Raw genomic sequence first — 20,894 nt, forward strand, 5'->3', positions numbered from 1 at the left:
TGCAACCTTTAATCAGTCCAATGAGATCAGATCCTAGAAGAAAAGAAAGCGGGGGGAGAAATGAAATGGTAATTAGTATTGATTACCTATGTGCATATGACCCTGCAGTCTGCCCTTGCATTCCTAAATCAACCCAAATTATTGGATTTACTAATTTCATGCTCAGAGAGAAGAAGCCTGCAACATGAAAATGCCTCCACGATGAAGCATGTGCCCGCTGAGGTCCGAGGAAATTACAGCGACGGGAAACGAGGCGTGTTTTTGTGCAGAGGTGTGTCTGTGAAGCTGAATTAACCACGGCGGTTAAAGTTAAGGATGATAATTATTCCAGGAGGGTCTGTGGGGAGTAAAGGTGATTCAGGTAGCTTTTCCTTCAAATTACATTTCACGTCACTGCGCTGTCGCTGAGCGATGGCCTCAGCCTGGCCATATACGCATGTAATTACTCGCAGTTAAGAAAGAAAAGAGGTCCATTTAGGCGGGAAAAAGCAGCCCAATTACACGTATACACAATTAATACACCCATGGGAAATTGAAATTTTCCTTCAAATGATAAGATTAATTCCTAATTATGGCTACACACACATACACATTCACACAAGGCCTCACACATTTAATCTGCTTTAGTAATGAGGCACAATTCAGTGGAACTGTGAGGAGCAGGAGTGGACAGCGAGTGATGGAGGGAATCCGTGTCACAGTGGACCCGATGAACCCGGACGCCAGGGATGTGTGGCAGTGCTCTGCCGCCATCTGCTGGCTCCAGTGTAGAATAGAAAAACCTCAGCGGTGGTGCAAAGGTGTTTTTAAGTCTTTTCTTAATTGAAACTACAAATCTGGAAGATGCGTCTGTGTATCCTGACGTCTGAGACCCAGTGAAGAGAATAAAGAATAGAGTTTCTGTCCTTCCAGCGCCTGACGTGTGCAGGAGCTGATTTTCTGGAGGAAAACTAAGATCTTCACACTAATTTAAAAATATACAAATTTATAGACATTTGTATTTTTTGTTTGTTGTCCTTAAAACCTTCTAACAGATAAACAGAGACAATGGGCCCATGAAACAGTGGAATAAGACAATTCTTACAACTGTAAAGAAACATGAATAAATCCAGGGACAATAACCAGGGTACACTTCTCAAGACTGACTTTATTCTGTGGGAAACATTAGTCTCTTACACATCTAAGTTCTTGGTGCAGCATGACAGACAGCTACTCAGTATAGCAGTGCCTACAGTTAATATATCCATGTTTACAAGCAAAATAATAAACAATATTAAAAAGATAAATATTAGTTTGGGTGTAAAGCACGGCACGCAGTTCCTGTAGCAGTAGAACTGTATTGCATCAGTCTTACATAAATATGCTGAACCTCACACTGGTTCCAGGCAGATACACACACGGGTTTTACAGCAGAGACAGTGTCTATTCTGTCCTCGTGCAGCTCTGGGCTCAGAGCCTGCCTAAGCAACTGGAGACACAGAAAGTGCAATTTGAAAACAACACCCAGGGCAACAAGGACACACAGATGCATGGCAGGACAGGTGTGTGTGTGTGTGTGTGTGTGTGTGTGTGTGTGTGTGAGTGCTGCAGAGGCTAGGTTACAGTTCATGAGTCTGTCGAGACGAAACTGAGAGGAGTGACACCAGGAAATGACGCAGACAGGAAATGGACACGGCTCGTGGTCTAACAGACACGTTGTTACTGGAGATCTTTTACAACACGCAAAGTGACGCCTCGCAGACCTTCAGTCTTACACACAGACTGGTGGACTTTGCAGGCCACCGTACGACGCGGGCCCTCACATGGCTACTGAAGCGTCCGACTCTTTCGGCCGGTTGCGTACGACGTGCTCCAGCTGACCGGAGTCCGAGACGTCGTAGCTCGTCTTGTATTTAGCCAGGATCTTCATGAGGGGACGCAGCTTCAGCCACCACTGCTCCTTCGGGATCCTGTGGCTGCAGACAGACGAGGAAACGGCAGATTCATGAATGATTTAGGATCATTTAGGATCAAAACAAAAATTATTTTCAGTTTTCTATTAATCTGCCGATTCTTTTCTCAATTCATTTGGTGAATATAGAGAAAATTATCAGTTTGGTATGACTGCTTAAAAAAACAGCCATCAGCCGCACCACAGTATCATTACCTGCAGCTGTGACAGCTCAGTTTAGACAAAGGTCCTGATGGTTTGAGCTGACCTGCTCTGCACCACAGCTTGTTCTTAAAGACGCTGTCTGTCGGACACTTTAAGTGTGATACGTACACAAAGTCAGTCTCCTCCTTGAGTTGTACGACGGGCTGGAAGACCAGAGCCCTGCGACGCATCCCCAGCAGGCAGCACGAGTCCTCGGTGTTGGCAAACACTCGGCCTGCGGGGAAACACAGCAGCACTCAGACCAGGAACCACAGGAACGTAGTTTAACTGCCCCCTTTTACCCCCCGTGCAAACAGACAGCACACAGACCCAACACTCCGCTCAGTGTTTGTATAGAGTGATGATGACTGTGTTTTAGCTAGCGCCTTTCTGAAAGACTGCACGGTTTTGTGTGGATCTTCAGGAAGACGACTACGATTAGGTGATGTAACTGAAACAAACAGGAAAAACTAGAAGCTAAATTCAAAGAGGGGATGATATGGAAACTGTCACTACTCAAAAGCAACTAAAGCAACATGAAGTGCCACAGACACAAAGAAACGTGGGGCAAAGCAGAAAAAAAAGAAACGTGCTTTATTCATGCAGCCCATGCTCGTCTGTTTCCTGTCCGGCTCCTCCACATGAGTCGTGGACTGGAAACAAGCGTCGCATGGCGGCTGCTGATACACGTGTAAGGCGCAGACGCATCGTGGCTGCACCCCACATGTGCCCGGACAGGCCGTGTGGCTTCCTCAAGATACGGCAGCGTGGAAATGACAGACAGGGACATGGAGCTAAATATAACGATGCAGATGGTCATGGAGCCAACGTGAAGAAAAAGATTTACCTTCGTCTTATGTCATCCATGTGTATGGGAAATAGACATAAAAAACAAAGAGGAGTTTGGACTTTAATTAACTTTGTACATATGCAGTGTGGTTTTAAGACAAACTATTGATCAGAAGCATCACACATCACAGCTGAGTTAGTGTCATGCATCAAAAGAGGAGGCTCATAAGTAGATTATAGTTAGTACAGAGATTTTCTGTAAAGTTACACTGATGGGGATCAATGATCAATAATTAATTTCCTTTACAAGGACAAAAATACATCAGAGTATCAGACAGTGACTCCATGACAGATCTGGGTAAAGGTCTGCTTCACAAGGGCCACGTCTCTGTGGGGAGGGAGGATCAGCTACCACAGGTCGTTTCACTCAAGCGGATCGTGAACTTTACCTTGTCTGAATGTCTCCACCAGCTTTTTGGAAATCCACTGCATCGCCTTCGCCGAGATCTTTGTCCCAAAGTTACGGTCAAACGGAGACGGCGCTCCTCCCTTTCAAAGGAATCAAGACAGAGAGCACAGTGGGACATGAGGACGACACCTACATGCTGTGTCTGTCATGTGTTCATATTTTTTAATGATTTACATTTATTTCTTTTTCCCTTCAGTAACTTTTTTGTGTTTTTCTTTATTATCATCTTATTCTTTTAGTCTTTATTCTCGTCTTCTGTTAACTCTCACTCTGCTGTAATTAACATTCCTACTGTTCTTCATTTCTAAATGTCATTAGCATTTTTTGTTCACAGAAGAGGAACAGAAAAGATGATAGAGATGAATATGCACAAAAAAAGACACCAACCAAACTTCTCTTCTTTTTTAAAGATACATATTTGTTGAAGTTGTTGGTTGTGCTATGTTTAAAACTCTTAATATCCCCAAATCTACATTATTTTTCTCTTCCCTGCATCCCATTACTTTCTGCAGACAGTTTCCCCTCCGGGATCATCAAAGTTTTGTTTCATCCTGTTTTTATCTGCGATAAATCTCCAGACGCACAAAGCCAAAATACAACAAAGCACATACAGGAAGAATGAGGCTAATAAGTAATTATGAAAATGCCATTCCAGATACAAATATGGAAAACTCTTTATGAAACTGTCCTTTGTCTGGAGGAACTGTTACCACTGACGCTGCTGCTGCAGGGTGAGGTTCTCCCATTCAGTTGGTCTGAAATGGAAACCAGTGTGCAGAGGCCTACCTGCTGCATGTGTCCCAGCACGTTCTTCCTGCTGTCGAACACGCCCCTCCCTTCTTCAGAGTACAGCTGGTAGATGAAGTCTGTGGTGTAGTTTTCATTACAGTTCTCATTCCTGCAAACACAAAATGAAGCAGACAGTCACATCAGCTGCCTGTCTGCTCCGTCCTGAACCAGGTTTACCTCTGACCGAGCTGCAGGCTTCACTATTCTGTTAACTATTACCATTATATTATCACTTACAACCGCCTTAACTGGGGTGATTTAAGCTGTCATCCTCTTACCTGAGGACCAGTCCTCTTTGAATGCTCGTCTTCATTTTCTCTGTCAGATGTTCCACATTGGCCTGTGGGAGGATAACGCTTCATGTGAGCAATGCTGACCAGTAGAGGGCACTGTGCAGGCTGCCTCAGAATCAGCACCGGGTGCCCTCTAGTGGCCAAAGCTTCAAATGAGCCTGAAGAGGAAATCAAGTGCTGCATGAGCTCATGTTGCTTCAGTGTGGGAGTCCATGTGTGTGTGCTGGCACAGACGGCGTGTCACCTGCAGGTCTCTGATGTCAAACGGCTCCTCGTAGATGTACGCGGCATCAGCTCCTGCAGCCAGGCCGCCTACGCTGGCCAGGTAGCCACAGTAGCCTCCCATGGTCTCAATGATGAACACGCGTCTCTTGGTGCCGCTGGCCGACTGCTTGATGCGGTCACAGGTCTGACACATGCACACAGGCTCACAGTGTTAGTATGTGTTAAGTTATTACTGTAAGCTGAGCATTAAATGTCTGAACAACTTCCAGTTAAAAGTCTGTCACGTTTAACGTAAAGAGTCAAAAGATCTAATTCTGTTAAAGTAGCACATTCCACATAAACAACAACATAACACTCAACATGCTCATTTATCCATCAGCTCACTACATTTAAACATTTCAGGCAGATTCAGGCTAAAATGCTGCTTTCACCAGTTAGAGACTGGAGTCCTGTGTAAGGATGAGAGAGCACATCAGGTGGTGAACTTTAGAAATCATTTACAGTCCAAACAGAAAACACAAAACTAGGTTTGTTTTGGTTTGTTTTTTTCTACTTGATCTGACAGAAAAACTTTGCTTCGATGGTCCAGTGCTGACAACCAGTCTGACATCAGGTGACTCTGAGGGCAGTAAAACGTCCAGTGCTAAAGGGACACTCCAGCTATTTAGGACACTGCACTCATGTCACAGGTGTTAAATGTCTGGGTTACTCCTAAGCTCAGGGTTAATGTTAGAGCTGGGATCAGTGTGAGCTGGGAAAGTCAGGAAATCTGCTGAAATCTACGGAGCTGCAGCAAATACTGTGACATTTTACTGCACATCTGCTTTTCTAACCTGACAGTGTGCTGGTTGTAAGCACTGACACCTGACATCATGTGTCATTCTCATTTGTCATTTGCGTGAGCATCTTGAACAAAGCACTGGAAGCTGCGCCGGCGGCGGTTTGACTGCCTTACCTCCACGATGGCATTGAGGGCCGTGTCTGCCCCGATACTTAGATCTGTGCCGGGTACATTGTTACTTATGGTGGCAGGCAGCATACACATCGGGATGCAAAACTCCTCATAGGTAGCGCGAGCCTCATACAGCTGCAGCAGACTCTCAAACGCCTGAAGCGGCAGTATATGAAAACGCGTTAGAGCCACTCAGAAGGACAGCCACTGAGAGAGAGGACTGAGTCTCTCTCAGTGTGCTAGAGCGTAATCTGCCATTCCGGCTCTTTCCGTGTGATAGCAGCTATGGCTTCCCTTTGGCAGAAAGGACAGGAGGACAGAGGTGTGAATACAGAGACGGAGAAGAAAGTGAAAAATGGGAAAGACACAGCAGAGAGTGGTGGTGGTGGTGGTGGAGAGCAAAAGGAGGAGGAGGGAAAACAAAGTATAGATGCTGTAGAACAGAGGGAGGAAAGACAAAGATGGAAGGAGTTGAGAGACAGAGGTGAAAGGTTGTTCGTGAGCCTCAGCAGCTCGGTGCAGTGACACTGAAGAGGGCAAACACATGACGGCCATAACTGCTGTGGAAGGTCATACACGCAGGCAGAACAAGCACTGATGGAGTCTGCACACACAGGAGGAGGAGGAGGAGGAGGAGGAGGAGGAGGAGATGGAGAAGATGGTGGCCAAGCTGAGATGATTTTCTGTTTAAATCCACACTGATTCCTTAGTTTTATATAAAGTTAAATGTAAGTTCACTGGAGTTTAAACACAACAGCAAAATCAATTATGCTGCATTATATTTTTCTATATTCTTTGCATTAAGCGTCAGATTAATGTGATGTTAATGAAGAAAGTCAGTGTCTGAGCTTCATTATTAATTAAAGAAGCTACACACAGTTTACATGCTGGTGCATGTTAGCAATGCTAAAGGCTGTTAGTCTGCGTTATGTGGCTGTACAGTGTGTGTGTGTTAGCCACTCATCTTGATGTTGATGAGGTGGGAGGACACAAACGCAAACGCACAGTCAGGGGGAAGGGCAGGCAGAGCAAACATGGCGGCTTCGACACTTGTGCAGCTCACAGCATGCCTCCATGTTGTCACTCACTTACTTACCTGGCTGGGAAGGGAGGGGCGCTACTCTGCAGCGTGGCTTCAGCTTTACCAGTCATGCCTCACAGCACAGACGTGGCTTCCATCGTCTGTCTGTTCTGAATTTCTACTGTTTTCAGTGACACTTTTTTTCCCCAGATGTGGCTGACAGATGCCACTTTCACAAGGATTTCCTCCAAATGACCCGGTGACGGGGCTGCTACATACAGAGTGACTGGTAAATGACTGAGTGAGCGATGTCTCCCTTCTCGAAACCTGATTGGCTGGCTGGCTATGTGAGCACGTTTGTGGATTTGCTGCTGAGATCTACTATTCTCGTTGCCAGCCCCATCACTTACAGTAGTGATGGCGTTCAGAGCCGTGTCAGCGCCAATGCTGAGGTCTGAGCCCGGCACATTGTTGGAGACAGTGGCTGGGACCATGACCATGGGCACACAGAGCTCGTCATATTTCCCGCGCGCCGTTAACAATTCCAGCAGTGACAGGAAGGCCTGCAGGGCAGAGCCAAGGGCTTTAGTGTCTGCAGGGGGGAAACTCTGGCAGGTTTGGTTGAGAGGTGCTACTTGCCACAAGGAGGGGAAAGACAAAAGTGGAGGGTGCCAAGGGGAGGAGCCAGGTCTATCACAACGGACAGCAGCGAAACAGACAGATACCACTCCACGCACACGCTCTCAGAAACACACACATATACACACCTGTACATACACATGAAACTCTTTTACTTGCAAACATCACAGGAAAATTAAAGCTGGTGGGCATCTAAGTGGGAGAGCGTGAAATGGCTGGAAAGAAGCAGGTGATGTCTGTTTCCAAATACAGTTAGATAATTATATCATTTAGGTTTCTGTTACAGCGTCGGTTCACTTTTAAAGAAAAGATCTGCCTCACGTTAAGGATCCTACTCCCTCTCCACACATCTATCTGAAAATCTGGAGTATGACTATGCACATGGCTTTGAATGGAAGCATATGGTGGTGTGCTCACATTAAATGGGATAAGAGTGATGGAAAAGATCAACATTACACTATTATATACATATATATACATCTGATATTATAATTAATGATCCTTCAACAGTTGCTTAATGATTTTTTTTAACTGAGCAAAAACTTTCATGTTACTAAATACTTTATATAGCACAGCACAACTGACAGGAATCAAAAAATCAAGAGCTAACAAGCTTATGGACAAAAAGAAGATGAGAATGTAGCTTCATTTATAAAATTAGACAAAGTAAAAGGGACAAAGGAGTTTTAAACATACCTCAAATCCACCAATAATTAGCAGTGCGTTTATGTTGTGCTTTCGCATCTGCTCAGCGATTTTCTCGACATGCTTTGCAGGAAGTGTTCTGAAGACAGGTAACAACAAGAGAAGCAACAAGATTATTATCTGTCACCAAACAGGATTCCTTTAATCATTAGATTTGGTCCTTACACCTGAAATCAGTTATATTTTCATTTTATGTGTGTGCAGTGCAGCACCACCTCTTAAATAAAAATGTTTTTTTAATTTACATATACCAGTTTTAGTGCTGAGCAGCTGCTGGCCTATTAGAGATGACAGACTTTACCTTTTGGTTCCCAGTAGGGATCCACCCTGTCCCGTCCATCCTCCAACATCAGCCCATTTAATCTCCTTAATCTGTGGGGAAGACAACAGCAACAAGTAATCTTAGACGTCTGACTGAAGCACAACATTTTAAATCCTTTCTTTACTCCTTTTCTGAAGATGAACGCCTCAGACTGTTTCTGTGTTGTTGTTGGTCCATTTACCACAAACTGTAAAACACTAAAAACCCTCTGGGTGCCCTACAGTTCTATATTTTCTGACCGGGTCTCAGTGCTGAGATTATTAGGAGGCGAGTTAATTTTCTGGACGCACACAGAGGTGTGCAGCAGAGTCCCAGAGCACTGAGGTATAGAATTTCATTACTCGCAGTGGTCTAATCTTCTTAGGCTCCGTCGGCTCTGTCTGATTTCAGCTGGCGGGGGCACACACAGGATGTTAAACTAACCAGTGACACATTCTGATGAAGAAAAAAAGATCAGATCTTTTGTGCTGCTCTTTGTATGAGCTGAATATGGACTGATCACATTTAAGGTTTCTCACTGGGAGAAGGTCACAAGAGGGAAAGGGAGAGGAGGGGAAAACCAGTTTTACCGGTCTAGGAGCAGGTCATGTCTCAGGTGACTGTCCAGACTCCAGCTTCACACAGTGCAGGTTTTCCCTTCAACCTCACACACACACCTGCTACTGTCTGTTTTTACCTTTCATTCCCAATTCAAGACTTCCTCCATACTTCAGTGTTATTAGCTGAGGTGAAAACCCTCCCACTTCATCGTTCCAGAAGTGTGAGCATTTGTCTGCATGTTCCGCTGCCCCCTGTCTGTTTACTGTGGTACTGCACCAGCTTTGTCTGAGCAGTGCAGAGGAGGGAGTGTCAGTGTGGGAAATTGGTTTACATCAATCTGGACAGATTATCCTTATTATCCTTCAGTCAGGCAGCTAACAGTGATTGTGTCGGGCCTGGCTCTCATCAGGCTGAGCCAATTCTCTTTGAGTTATTGACTAAAACATGGCAGTAATACACATCACAGTTTGATTAAGCTGTTATTGTAAATGTTTTAATGACATGACTTCCCTGGAAGGTTCTAGTGAGATCCAATAGCAGAGTGCACGTACCAGCATATCAGTGCTGGAGTACTCACCTGTCCTTTGTAGAATCCCTCAAACCCATCACTGACAGCAAACATCTTGTGGCCCTCAGAGATGCCCACCCTGACGGCTGAACGTACGGCGGCGTTCATGCCCGCCGCGGGGGCACCAACATTCAGCACTGCCACGTTGAAGTTGCTCTGAGGGCAAAGAACATAGAAAATGTGACTCAAACTGTTGTAACATCACAATAGATAGAGTGTGTTTCAGTTGTTGTTGCTCTGCAGAGTGAATCAATGCATGGCTCCCGGTCTGCACTCAGCTACATGCTGGGCCTACAGTGGTCATTATCACAGATGCAGGGGGAGCCAAACCCTGAGGCGAGCTCCACAGCATGGAGTCTGCCATGCTGCCCACACACCTCACTGATCTTCAGTGCAAGCTGCCTCCTCTGGAGCCGCAACAGCAGCAGGCTGCAGCAGCAGCTCCTGGCAGGGTTGAACAAGTCATCCCTCAGCAGGGAGCCAGGTGTCATCTGATATCACTGAACAGCAGAGCAGACACGGAGCCACCTGGGCCCCACACGAAGACATCAGGGACTACAATTATAGGCTTTATAGCTAATGCCCCGTGGATAACACAGAAAACGGGTAAAAACTGTTTATTTTGAACCGGTCACTGTAATTACAAGTCACCTTATTTTCCCACATAACAGCAGGACATAACTGACACCATATCTGCTGGATGCCAGCAGAGCTAGCATGCTGCAATGCACCTGTTTACAGGAAAATACTCCTGTATTTACAGGAATGCTTTCTTAGTAAGTGAGCCCTGTTTGGAAAGCAGCAGCGGCACAGTGCATCACCGTCACTGCAGCAGCAGCTGAGTCATTATTAGCAGGCAGATCCAGGACAGTGTAATAAAAAATTAAACATCGCAGGGTCTCCTGGAGGCTAATTCAACTCTCTAAAAACAACCTGCTGTCCAGGCACGGTGGGGAGGGGCTGCTACAGCATATGTGGAAAAAAAAAACTCCAACTTAGTGTGTCTCTGTGTGTGTATTTCTGCTGAGTGTCAGGACTCGACAAAGCTGACAACACTGCCACTGACAAACGTCCCAGGGGAAATGTGGAGATGTCGTGCGGTGACTCACAGTTGGCAGTTCGGACTCCGGTTTGCGATGAGCCAGCAGTTTGTACGTCTTCAGGTTGTTTTCAAAACTCCTGCAATAAAATGAATGTAGGACACTCAGCATGCTCACACAAACACATGGTACATTACACACAGAGTAAAAGCTAATTCCAATCATTATTTCCTACAGACTGTGAGTAAAATCTTCAGTCTGGTGTTGTGTGCTAAAACAGCCCCTGTCCACAGATTAATGCCTACAGTAAGCAACATCGAACTGAGGTGCTGATCTTGAGTGAAGTGACGGCTCCGGTGTATCGGACTGCTCTCAGCAGGCCGTCAGTCATACCTGCCCCGAAGCTTAACGGCCTCCTCGAACCGTTTCTCGTCCATGGCCTTCTGGACCTCCTGAGTCTGAGAGACACAAGGGAGTGTTTTCACCGTTCTAGTTCAGCAGTAATTCACTCATACACCGTGTTTCCTGTGTGTACAACAGCAGTGCCAAGCTGTTTAATTTATATCAGTTAAAATTCAACATCTGCAGGCACAGACTGATGTTTGAAGTGTCTGTTATAAGCAGGACTAAGCTCCTTCCCAGTGTGCCGAGAGAAAACAATGCAAGAGTAAACATGTCATCGTCCCCTCCAGCCCAAAAAGTTACTAATGCATTGATGGAAAAATACTGAGCATACTCTCCTGTTTAACCCATTTATGGAAATACTCTGTTATATATTGGCCCATGCCTCTGTTCACCTTGAATTACACTCCCATTCTGTGCAGGCCTGAGAGAATGTTTGCCTTGAACTGCAACAAGGCGCACACATTGTCCTTCTGATACAGATAAAGAGGCAGACGTGATGTTGTCCTTGTCGCTCAAGGACTCGCCTCCTGTGTGTATAAAGAAGGCACAGAGACGTCTCTCCTATGAGTTTTACAAAGTCACTTTTTTGACCCATGGTTGGTGTACACTGTTGATGAACACTGCAAACGCTGATTTGGTTTGACTTTTCTAACATGCATGTTACCCTGCTTTGACCTGATGTCATCCCTGTGCCACCCCGTGCCCTTAAACTGCTTGAAACATCAGAAAACAGTGGCGAAATTTTCCTGTGAGTTCTGTCCAAAATCCAATCATGTCAAGCGAGCGTGCAACAACAACAACAACAACGCTCCTTTGTGCGTTTGTCTGGTTAATGTTACATCACCACGGTGCTGGCAGTCATTGCCAGGCCTGCCAAATGCTTCGGATAATCATTAACCAGACACTACTGCCTCTCAAACAATAAAGCTCTCTGGTGAACATTAGTGGCACTCCAGGCCCAGTGAGCTGAGCTGTTTGTCATCATTACTTAAGCTCCCCCAGCCCGTCCCCTCAGACTCTGCTGAGTCATTTCTGAGGCTGTTTCTGTTGGTATGTGCTTCGCAGTTTCCTTCTCTCCTCAGCTTCTGCACTTTTGTAAATGTGAGTGTGTTTATGTGTGTGGCAGTGTTGGCCGGCCTTCAGCCCAGTCCAGTACTTACCATCTGCACACACTCCATCAGAGGCAGGCGCACCGATTGGTTGCCACAGAGAGAAACCACACAAGCTGGCGTGTTGGCCGTGGTCTCCAGAAGGGCAAGTACGGCCTCCACACCCATACGACTGGCCTGTGTGAGCACGCACACACACAGATCAAAATGCTTCATCCTCACAATCAAAACCTTATTTGTTTGTTTGTCCTGAACACTCATCGTGTTTTCTTTATCAACATATTCTTCCCCATTTCAAGTTTCTTTATTTTCCTCCTCTGTATCCATCTTTGTCTCTGCTCCAGTTTGTTTGGCGGTAAACGTGACGAGGTCTGCTGCTCCACTGTCTGTGATGCCGTTTCACGTGCTGAGCCATTAATCTGTTAATGTGCTTAGCCTAAAACCTGGAGCCATTTCTCCTCAGATACACACACAGGATTAAACAGGAAATGCTCTGGACTCAAGTCTGTTCTCAAACATGACAAAGAAAAGCATCAAATCCTGATGTTTGCGAAGCTGCAACCAGCACTGCGTCTGAGAAATGACTATCATGACTCATCGATTATCAGAACAGCTGCAGATTCACTTTCTGCTGATTAATCGACCGCTGGTTGCAGCTCTGCTTTGAACTGCAGTATTACTCAGCTGAGATGGTTGCACGTACCAGGATGCGGTCGAAAGCAGACGGGGTCCCTCCTCTCTGCACATGCCCCAGGATTGTCACTCGTGTGTCGAAACCCAAGCATTTGACAACAAGCTGGGAGGGTAAAATGCACACGTCTTAGCAGTGATCACGGCAACATGTTCTGTTTTTCCTCTAACGGGAAACACTACTGTTCATTTAACCGCTGTAATGATACTGATTCACCTCATGCATTTTAGTAATAGAGCTAAATCTGCAGTAGAACTATAGTGTGGATAAATGTACATGCAGAAATCCATACACACATGAAGGGACACATCACACACTGAAACACAAACAACACAACAGAAAAGCTGAAGAGGAGGGGAAACAGCAAAGCACAAGCAAGCCATTCTAAGTTTTCAGTCATGTTAGCAGGGAGCTCTTAGCTTGTACTGGGTACCACAGAAGATCCCAGGCAGGAAGTGCTAAATCAAAGAGAAATACTCAGGTACTGTAAAAGAAAGCACAACGCTTTACAAATGAAGGACAGTTAGTGGAAGGTCATAACAAACTGTGATAAACCCTGTGAGCAAATTTACAGTGAATGCGTCAAAACACATTTGGTTAACTATGTGTGACCCAGTTATAAATAAATGGCATGTGACTGCACAAAGGTCTGAGGGTGAAGTTTAGTGAGGGTGTCTGCTCAGGGTCGTACAGCAGTAGCAGTAGTATCGTGAAAGCCGTCTTACCAAACTAGCGAGTGTGTCTGATAGAGCATTCCAGAAACACAGCAACAGAGTCAAAGCCACACCAGGGCAGCAGTACAGTAGTAGAGGTCATACAGGAGCCAGTCGGAGCTGGAACACTCTTACACGAAGCTCTGTACTTACATTCTTAATATATTCTGTGGTAATGGGCTTGTTGTTATGATCAATCGCGCCTTCGGCTACAATTATGATATTCAGCCTTTTCATCCCTGCTCGGTTCTACAAGGAGGGGTGGTGGAGAAACAACATGACAGAAAAACTGAGACTGTGGCTGTGACATGGTCTTTCAGAAGCACAGGGGCCCGCTGACGCTCACAGCCCGGGAACTGCAAACACACACCCTGTCACAGTAAAAGCCTACGTGTCATTACAGCTTGTGTTTGCACTTTGTAATGAGCAATGATCACTGCGTTGTCATGGGCTTAGCATCCAGCACCATGATTATCCCATCTCAGGCAAGATGATTCCAGTCACGGTGGCATAAAAGTGTATCACAGAATATTCAGGCTGGCTGTAACTGTGGCACAGCCAACTGGTTTCCATCAGTCGGGTCTCCGTGCTTCTGGCTTCCCCTCTCTTTACACTCAGGTACTCACATCCTTCACAAAACTAGAGGTTATAGGCTTCCCATGCCTGTCAAGGGCTCCCTCTGCAACTATGATTATGTTGAGCCTTGTGCCCCTGGAGCGAGTCTGAATCACAGAACAACAGCATGTTTCCAAAGCGGAAAAAAACCCAGTGAGACACAGACAACAGATTCTAAACACCTTCCTCCACATCAGTCTCCTCAGTCAGGATTTACTCCTTTGAGAAAGACAGAAACATTATGAAGCATAATAACAATAATTTCCAGTTAAACACTATACATGATGGAGGCTGTTAGGAGCTTAATAAGATCGTGTTACCGCAGACAGCTTTTGACACATCTTATCCTCCCAGCCGTCCTCGGGGGGCATCTCAGGGATCAGCACCCAGTCTGCCCCGCAAGCCAGGGCGCTCACCAAGGCCAGGTAGCTAAGACAAAAACCCACAGACAGAACAGTGTGTATGTAAACAGAGGTGATAATGGTCTCTGTCTCCGCCTTAGGAGTTATGTTTTTGGATCTGCTATAAAGATTATCAAACACGCTCTTACCCACAGTGTCTGCCCATGACCTCCAGCACGAATGTCCTCTGGTGGCTGAAAGAAAAAAAAACAGAAAAGGTGACAGAGCATTTTAGTTTAACAGCACAGGACTGATGAGCTCAGGGACAGACATCTGAAAGATGCTGAGCAGAATTACCACATTACATGATCAGCATTTCTATTTACCTATTTGAATCTTAAACTACATGATAGAAACATAAAAAACTCAGGCATTCCTGCAGATGGCCTGTAGGGAACATGTCTGCAAACAGCTGAGCATGATACCAGATACACATGACCTTTAATTTGTTTAAGATCAAGAGTGACGAGCGGTCAAACAAACATGTCCCACAGATGTCCATGTTTATCCTGCCATTTTCATGCTGTGACTGTGAGTTTCCTGTTTAGGACATTACATGGACATTGCACTGTCCAGCTTGGCCCCCTCACCTCTGTGCGGTCGTCATGATTGCGTCCACCACCTCAATGATTCTGTGCAAAGCGGAGTCAGTGCCGATTGTCATGTCGGTTCCACAGAAGTCGTTGTCAATGGAGCCAACCATCCCCACGATGTGGAGGGCCGAGTACTTCTGCACAGCGTCGGCCTCGATCAGACCTGAAAGGATCAGCAGGTTAAGCCTGAGCTGAGGCCGCCTGTGTTTTCACATTACTCTCACAGCTTCATGACATAATATCATACAGAGAGCTCACAGTGTCAACAACCAGAGTGAGAAAGGAGAGGAAAAATAGTGCAGATGAACATATAAACTGCAGCAGTATTAACGTGATTCACATACCTTGCTCCACCAGTTCCGCCAGCAGTCCGCTCCACTCCTCCCTGAAGAGGTTGGCTCCTGTCAGGCTGCCATCTCCACCGATCACACACAGGTTGGTGATGCCGCGCTGCACCAGGTTGTGAGCGGCCTTCAGACGTCCCTCATGACTGCGAAACTCTTTGCAGCGGGCGCTGCCAATAACAGTCCCACCCTGACGGCGACAAGCGTGAACATTTCTTCAGCTTAAAACATTCTCTTTTTACTTTGACTTTACGACACCTCGTGGATTTCTGGGATATAATATAATGTGAATAACTGTATTCATATTATTTAAATATTATTTCATAATATTTAAGAGTATAACAGAAATCCACAGAGGAGGGAGGGGCTGTTTCTGCAGCCCCCTCAGTGGCTGCATTTCACGTGTGGAAAGCAGCTCATGATAATTACTCACCACTTGTAACATGCTGGAGACGCTCTCCCATGTGGCTTCCCTTATGTTCTCCCCACCGTCCACCATACCCTGATATCCCTGAGGAAAAAGAAATAAATAACTAAGTAAGCTTCTTAGTAAATAAATAAATACAAGAGATATCCAAACAAGCACTCAAGACCACTTTAGGCAAACGGCTGGAGTGATGTGCACAAACTGTGAGTGTCATCATCACTCAGACAAAAGACCACACAACAAATGAGTCATTTTGAAACTCAGTCATTTCATGTGGTCGGCTCAGAGTTTGCCATCCTCACACAGACGTGTGCAGGAGAACACCCAGAGTCCTGTGGTACCTGAGTGGGAGGGGAGTTTCATATGAGGCATCTGCCGAAGCCTCGAGTCAGTTATGTAAGCCGCGAACGAGCGGGACCACCACACATGCAGATGTGCTGGGATCACGGGATGAGCAAGCGGCACAGCCCTCGCCAAAGCTCCGCTAACATCTGCTGCATCCCTGCATCCACACATGTGGACTGGGATACTACTGTGTGCAGAAACGCTCTTCACTCACTTCTCATTCCTCTGCTCAGCTGTTATTTCCATAAAACTACAGTAGATTACAGGCAAATTACAAACAGATGTTACTATAAAAATGTTTTCCTGCTTATGAACTATGAACTGAGGCGAAAAGGCCTAAATAATGATCGTCACAAAAACATGGGCTCACCTCATGAATGAAATAAACTTTTGCACCCACATATAACCCCATTCGAACCACAGCACGTACAGCGGCATTCATCCCTGAAAGAGAGAGAGTTAAAAAACAAACTCTTAATCAAAAAGCAAACTTTATGCAACACAACAGTGCAGTGATGAGCAGTGAAAAAGGCTAAATGGCTTTCAGCTATGGCAAATCACTGTAAAATCCTGATGTGCATGGGTTTTTATTCCATCTCTGCTGTAAAACTTTAACTCCCACTCTCTAAGTATTTATGTGTCTTTAATGTGTGTGACTGCGTCTTAGTGTGTGTCTTAGTGTGTTTTTTCTGTCCATCTTGGGCCAAATCTTTTTTTCCTTAACACAACTCGCAGCCATTTTTGGTCAGAAGGTTTCCCTGCTCCTCCTCCAGCCTCAGTTACTTTGTGGTTAGTCCAAGTGAACTCACAAACCAACGAGGCACCGCTCTGTGACTCGAATGTCAATGGCACATTAGCTCAAACAGTGACAGTGAGAATAACAGACAGTGCTTTAGCCACAGCCGGCAGACAGGAACTTGGCTGATGGACGGAGATTTAAACAAGAGAAGAAAGGACTGAGTTTCCTTTCTCTGCATAAACTCGACGGCAGCCAAGTGGAGCTGTTACTAAGCAACACAAGTTTTTAAGCCATTGGGTCAGTAGGAAAGACGGTTATTAAAAGAGACAGTGAAACCTGAATCTGACAGTGAAAACTTTTTAGGTAAAGTATAAACCTTCAGAAATGTGTCTGTGTCCATTTTTCTCTACATGGAAAGTTACAGGACCAGTTAAAAAAAAACAAAAAACAATCAGCTATTCACCACACTGTCCGGTGCAGCAGCCCATGACCTACTGTCTCGTTACATAACTATGTTCAAATGAACAGCCCGGTTTAACCACATTCAGAGAGGACGGAGGAAACTGAGCCTGAGTGTGAGAGACAGAGACAGAATGTGAATGTGATTAAAGACGTGTGTCTTTCATTTTCCTTATCGAGGTTTAGTCTTCATCAGAGCAGACGGTCGCCAAGTTTCATTCTGCATGACTGACACTTTCTCATGCAGAGGGAGTGAAAGCACTAAGCCAAGGCTGCACAAAGCCCTCTGACACCGACGCTCAGCTCCTGTCATGCATGCCACGGCCTCTTTGGTTTGCACTGGGGCCAGCTCCATGTTTTTTTTGTTTGTATGTGTTCATGTGTGAGCTAATGGTGAATGCTCATGCTAAAACCACCCACTACAGATCGACTCATTTCTCCTGAGCCACAGAAAACCAGAAGAAAAGCCATCAGTGACACTTGTGTTATTACCTGGCATTTCAAGGTAATGAACATGAGTAATGGACACTTTGGGTGTCAGCCCTGCGATTGACTGGCGACCACTCCAGGGTGTACCCCACCTTTCACCTATAGTCAGCTGGGACAGGATCCAGCTTGGATGGATGAGGGTTCACATGTTGCACTTCCATCCAGAGGAGACTGCGTGGGCTAAAGACTGAAGCCTCATTCCACCGAATCAACGTACTCTCCACAAGGTGACGACAAAATTAGCCCCGGTGAGAGACTACATCTAAAACGAGTTAAAAAATAATTTGAAAGTTACAGCTATACTACACAATGCTGAAGGTGCTTTGAGATGATTCTCAGTAAAAAAAGAAGTTGAGTAATTAAGAAGCTGTTTTATTAATGGTGCAATAATTGATTGAGCTGTTTAAAAGAAGCTTTAAACTGAAACCATGAATATGTTATAAGACCACTATAATATCAAAAGAAGCTTCTGACACTTTGAAAAATGATCAGCCTCTTTTTTTCAGAGTTAACACCAGAGCCTGAGTTTTAGGGAAACAAAGAAAAGCCATGTTGAATTTCAGCTGTAAGAACCGACTGAGCTGTAGATCCTCTGTGGATGATGCACTTCATCTGTCTGAGCTGTGGCACTTCACGGGGATTAAAACAGGGCTGTACATCGTGGAAGTGGGCGGGCATGACTCGTGTTTCGATCAAATTAAGAGCCGAGCCGGGGAGCACATGACCAGGGTTTCCTCCCTGACGCACCGAGGGAGACGCAGCAGAGATGTATGCAGCTCATCACGTACACAGGATACGGGCATCCCACCGCTGGCCCACACTGTGCCTGCTAACCACGACCTCAAGCCCCATCTCACTGAAATCAGCACGATGAGAATTCAAACATTCATCTCTGTCCGCCTCTGTCCTCCCCGTCAGTGCCGGTAACCTGCGCGTCCACCGGCACCATCCGCAGCGCGGCGGCCCGCGCTCCTGACGCTGTCACTGCTTCATCCACCGTAATCAGACCGCGAGTCCGTTAAATGACAGCGTGAACTCGTCACGGCGGTGATGCCGTGATTAACACCGGATTGTGAAGCAGGAGATCACGGCGCGGCTCGACCTTGACAGCTGCTGTCACGGCGCGTGGCGACAGGAACGACACCGCGAGCCACAGAGGCTGATGCTGTTAGCGAGTTAGCAGGATGTGTGGTGTTAGCCTGCTAACTGGCGGGCTACCAGAATGAATGGTCATAGTTATTACATAGTTATTACAGAGGCCGGGCTCGACAGTCCAGCATCAGTCGGCTGCGTGTGTTTTCGCGGGCCTCTGAGCACCACTGTCCCACGGTGGACACCGCGAACTTTACCTTGAGCATCCCCTCCGCTCGTCAGCACTGCGATGGCTTTGCCTGCCCCCGACAGGTTCTCAAAGAAGATCTTCTTGCTGTCCGGCTGCGCCATTTTCACAGCGGTTCAGTATCTGTCCGATAAAAACCTGTTCGATGAAACAGTAAAGGCCCAAGACAGAATAAAAAAAACTGTTCTGGAATGATGAAGGGCACCGGTCGTCCGCCCCCCTCTGCCTCTGAATGCCCGCTGTGCTCTTCTTCCCCCTGTTCCGCATCTATTCGTCTGTTTAGATGGAGCGACTGTGAGAAGAGTGAGTGGCGTTTCCACGGACCAATCAGGGCTCAGTTTGTGTGGTCTCGGGGTTGATTTGAAACCAATGGGAGAATTTGAGGCGGATGTAGGGGGCGGGGCGTTATCGGCAAGAGCTGTGCACGGTGCTCAGAGATGTAGCTGAGGTTAAACCCACCGTAACCAAGTTTATCTGACTAAATTCCTGTTTATCAGCAGCCGGACGCAGGTCAGAGCTCAGCGCGACAGATTAAAGGGACCAACTCTTCACAGAAACACGGCAACGGTGTGTTAGGGTTAGAAATCACAGCGTGTCCGTATAGAGAAAAAGAGTAAATAAATATGTTAATGTTAAAACAAACACGACATTTTGAATAAAGGAGGAAACAGAATAGCTTAGCTGTTATCCTTTTTGTTTTGTCGTTTTGATTTTATGTTTATTGCTCGTGTTATTGCACGTGTTGCACATTAATTACCATATTTTAGGTTATTTTTGTCTTTATGTCCCACGGCTGCTTCTTTACTGAACCTCACGTTTGTGCTGTCAGTTGTTTTTCACTTTTGTAATTGTGTGATGTTTAAAGGCCCATTATTCTCATGTCCGACTCCTTTTAGTATTCTTCAGCTTACTGATGGTGCACTCTGAGCATCAGAGACTGTTAAGAAACTGAGAGTTGCATCATTGAAATCACCCCCTGTGACTTAAACTCTGAGTCATGAGGAAGTGTTCTCATTTCACGGAGACCCAAAACCCTGTGACTGAATCCAGGACTGTGACTTTAATTTCCCCAAAGAGGGACAACCCCTGATTGTTGTTGGTGAATGAAAGAATCTGCCGTCAGATCAGGTTCCACAGTAAATTTACTCAGAGTCCCTGCTGACAAACATGACACACGCAGCGCACTTTGGAATCAGTGTCCAATTTAGATTTTGTCTCACTGTCTCCATCCAGTGGCATCAAGGACGAATTACAAGTAACAAGTATATTAGTAGCACTACCAAGGGGAGAGTTGTAGGTTTCAGCAGTGAGGATCACTTCCGCGTTCAAAAAGCAGCAGTTCCTCGGTTGCCGCTGGTGGCTGGCTCCAGAAGTGAGCAGTTCTCCATTGTTAAAATAGCCAACTTTACAGCCTAAAGAAACATATTTACAGCCTGGTACGTTTTTTGTTTTTTTAGTTCCCACCTCCGTGAACACTGTGAGGGGGGTGAACTTTTTTGTACCACAACCGTTTTAGTGTTATTTAGGCTTAAAATTCTTACATAAGTTAGAGCGTGGTTACATTGAGTGACAGCCCCATAGACAGGCACTGGCAGTTAGCTCTTTGCTAAAGCATCGGCTGAGCTAGGTGGCTACATCCAGAGGCCTCCGGCTACCTCCAGCAGTTGACAGGGGCAGCAGTGTCCGTGTTTGTTTGCCAATGTTCGGATAGGTTTTTGTGACAGTATGTTTTGTTGTAG

The 20,894-nt window shown here is 45.9% G+C and overlaps 1 protein-coding gene across 8 annotated transcripts; it reads right to left on the reverse strand.

The window, feature by feature from the left end:
• Window positions 1–1,127: 1,127 nt before the first annotated feature.
• On the reverse strand, window positions 1,128–19,413 carry pfkpa (phosphofructokinase, platelet a). 8 transcript variants are annotated; one of them, XM_041065241.1, is made up of 23 exons: window positions 19,166–19,413; window positions 16,500–16,573; window positions 15,791–15,868; window positions 15,358–15,547; window positions 15,011–15,176; window positions 14,570–14,614; window positions 14,340–14,448; window positions 13,558–13,653; window positions 12,704–12,796; window positions 12,052–12,177; window positions 10,880–10,944; window positions 10,556–10,625; window positions 9,456–9,602; window positions 8,318–8,388; window positions 8,008–8,095; window positions 5,655–5,807; window positions 4,719–4,883; window positions 4,460–4,521; window positions 4,179–4,290; window positions 3,373–3,472; window positions 2,982–2,987; window positions 2,264–2,369; window positions 1,128–1,955 (listed from the first exon to the last, which is right to left on the reverse strand). In XM_041065241.1, the coding sequence occupies exons 1-23, from the start codon at window positions 19,257–19,259 to the stop codon at window positions 1,799–1,801; spliced, it is 2,373 nt and encodes a 790-aa protein (XP_040921175.1). In that variant the 5' UTR covers window positions 19,260–19,413; the 3' UTR covers window positions 1,128–1,798. The 8 variants fall into 8 exon arrangements, with proteins under 8 accessions (XP_040921175.1, XP_040921177.1, XP_040921176.1 ...); XM_041065243.1 differs by lacking the exon at window positions 5,655–5,807 and adding an exon at window positions 7,083–7,235; XM_041065242.1 differs by lacking the exon at window positions 13,558–13,653 and adding an exon at window positions 14,031–14,126.
• Between the last annotated feature and the right edge of the window lie 1,481 nt (window positions 19,414–20,894).

This window comes from Toxotes jaculatrix, chromosome 20 (assembly GCF_017976425.1).
Source record: "Toxotes jaculatrix isolate fToxJac2 chromosome 20, fToxJac2.pri, whole genome shotgun sequence".
In the NCBI taxonomy this organism is placed as follows: domain Eukaryota; kingdom Metazoa; phylum Chordata; class Actinopteri; family Toxotidae; genus Toxotes; species Toxotes jaculatrix.

What these genes read in the sequence shown, in the direction of transcription:
- pfkpa (XM_041065241.1), bottom strand. Translation starts at nt 19,259, where the DNA reads ATGGCGCAGCCGGACAGCAAGAAGATCTTCTTTGAGAACCTGTCGGGG. An exon ending in CCACAGAATATATTAAGAAT is followed by an intron (nt 12,797 to 13,557) that starts GTAAGTACAGAG and finishes TTACCCTCCCAG; the next exon opens with CTTGTTGTCAAATGCTTGGG. An exon ending in TTGACATCAGAGACCTGCAG is followed by an intron (nt 4,522 to 4,718) that starts GTGACACGCCGT and finishes ATCCTCCCACAG; the next exon opens with GCCAATGTGGAACATCTGAC.